The sequence below is a fragment of the Hylobates moloch genome, unplaced genomic scaffold, assembly GCF_009828535.3.
Source record: "Hylobates moloch isolate HMO894 unplaced genomic scaffold, HMol_V3 SCAFFOLD_11976, whole genome shotgun sequence".
Taxonomy (NCBI): Eukaryota; Metazoa; Chordata; class Mammalia; order Primates; family Hylobatidae; genus Hylobates; species Hylobates moloch.
In genome coordinates, this window is record NW_026664251.1 from 1 (window position 1) to 1,891 (window position 1,891).

General features: G+C 60.8%; 1 protein-coding gene across 1 annotated transcript; it reads left to right on the top strand.

Annotated features, from left to right (window-relative positions):
* The first annotated feature begins 28 nt into the window (after window positions 1–28).
* LOC116465153 (translation initiation factor IF-2) lies at window positions 29–816 on the top strand. The gene is made up of 2 exons (XM_032148334.2): window positions 29–379; window positions 674–816. The coding sequence occupies exons 1-2, from the start codon at window positions 256–258 to the stop codon at window positions 814–816; spliced, it is 267 nt and encodes an 88-aa protein (XP_032004225.1). The 5' UTR covers window positions 29–255.
* The last annotated feature ends 1,075 nt before the right edge of the window (window positions 817–1,891 follow it).

Consider the following 1,891-nt stretch of genomic DNA (forward strand, 5'->3'; position numbering starts at 1 on the left):
TCAGGGTTGGGGTGCTCAGGTCCGGGGTGCTCAGTGTGGAGTACTCACGGTCGGGGTACTCAGGTCTGGGGTGCTCAGCATGGAGTGTGCAGCGTGTGGTGCTCAGGGCCCCGCCATGCTCCCTCGGGGTGTCCTTGTCTGCCGCCCACCCACCCTCTAGAGCACGTTGGTATCCGGAATGAAAGTTACCTCACCGACTCAAATAGAGAATCATTCCCAGGAGACTCAGCTGGTGTGGATTTTGCTTTGGCTGACATGCCCATCCTCTGCCCCACACAGGCTGTTACAGGCGCTGGAACGCGGATGGGAGCGCCAGCTGTGTCCGCTGTGGGAACGGAACCCTCCCAGCCCACAATGGCTCCGAGTGTAGAAGCTGTAGGTCTGCCCGGCTGCCCCCGGCTCCCTTCTCACAGCTCCAGCTGTGGGAGACACTGTGGGAGTTGCTGTCTGTGTCCCCACCTTGCCCCAGAGCCACTGTCCACTGGGGGACAGCCCCGGGAGCCCCCTCTTCCCGAGTCCGCTGGCCCATTCGGGACAGCTCTGTGGTGAGGGCTGCTCTGCCCCCGTAGCCCCTCACTTTCGTATTTCCGGCCTGAGATCCCCTTCAGGGTGCACGTGGGTGTCCCTGTGGGTTCCGTGCACACAGGCTTCCCAGAGCTCTGCTCTCCCACAGTCGCTGGCCGGGGTGCGCCATTCCCCATGAATAGAAGCTCAGGGACCCCCGGGCGGCCACATCCCGGTAAGTCTCAGCAGGCCACAGCCACCTCTGCCGGTGTCCTGGGGGCTGGGGGCCCTCGGAGCCAGTGCAGACCCTGACCCCTGACGCAGCCACAGCAGGCTCAGGGTCTGCAAAACAGCCAGAGGGGAGTGTGGCAGCCCCCTGCAGCTTGGGGTCAGCTGGCGTGGGTGGGGGATGTTGGGGGCACCACGGGGGGCTCTGCCACATCTCTATAGGGCCGTAGTTAGGGGAGGCCCTGATGGCCACACCGCACACTCTCAGGGTCATACAGCTCACAGCCACATGCTCTCAGGTTCACACTCATGTCTCACGGCCACACCACACACTCTGAGTTTCACACTCACGACTCACAGCCACGCCACACTCAGGTTCACACAGCCACACTGCATGCTCAGGTTCACACTCATGGCTCACGGTCACACTGCACACTCAGGTTCACAGTCATGGCTCACGGCCACACCACACACTCTGAGTTTCACACTCACGACTCACAGCCACACTGCATGCTCAGGTTCACACTCATGGCCACACTGCACACTCAGGTTCACAGTCATGGCTCACGGCCACACCACACACTCTGAGGTTCACACTCACGACTCACAGCCACACCACACGCTCTCAGGTTCATGCTCATGGCCACACTGCACACTCTCAGGTTCACACTCATGGCTCACAGCCACACTGCACACTCTCAGGTTCACACTCATGGCCACACTGCATGCTCTCAGGTTCACACTCATGGCTCACGGCCACACCACGCTCTCAGGTTCACACTCATGGCCACACCACGCTCTCAGGTTCACACTCATGGCTCACGGCCACACCGCACACTCTCACGTTCACAGCTCACGGCCACACTGCACACTCTCAGGTTCACACTCATGGCTCACGGCCACACCGCACACTCTCAGGTTCACACTCATGGCCACACCACGCTCTCAGGTTCACACTCATGGCTCACGGCCACACCGCACACTCTCAGGTTCACACATGGCCACACTGCACGCTTTCAGGTTCACACTCATGGCTCACGGCCACACTGCACACTCTCAGGTTCACACTCATGGCTCACGGCCACACTGCACACTCTCAGGTTCACACTCATGGCCACACTGCACACTCTTAGGAGCATGCTCACAGCTTGGTCCTGCC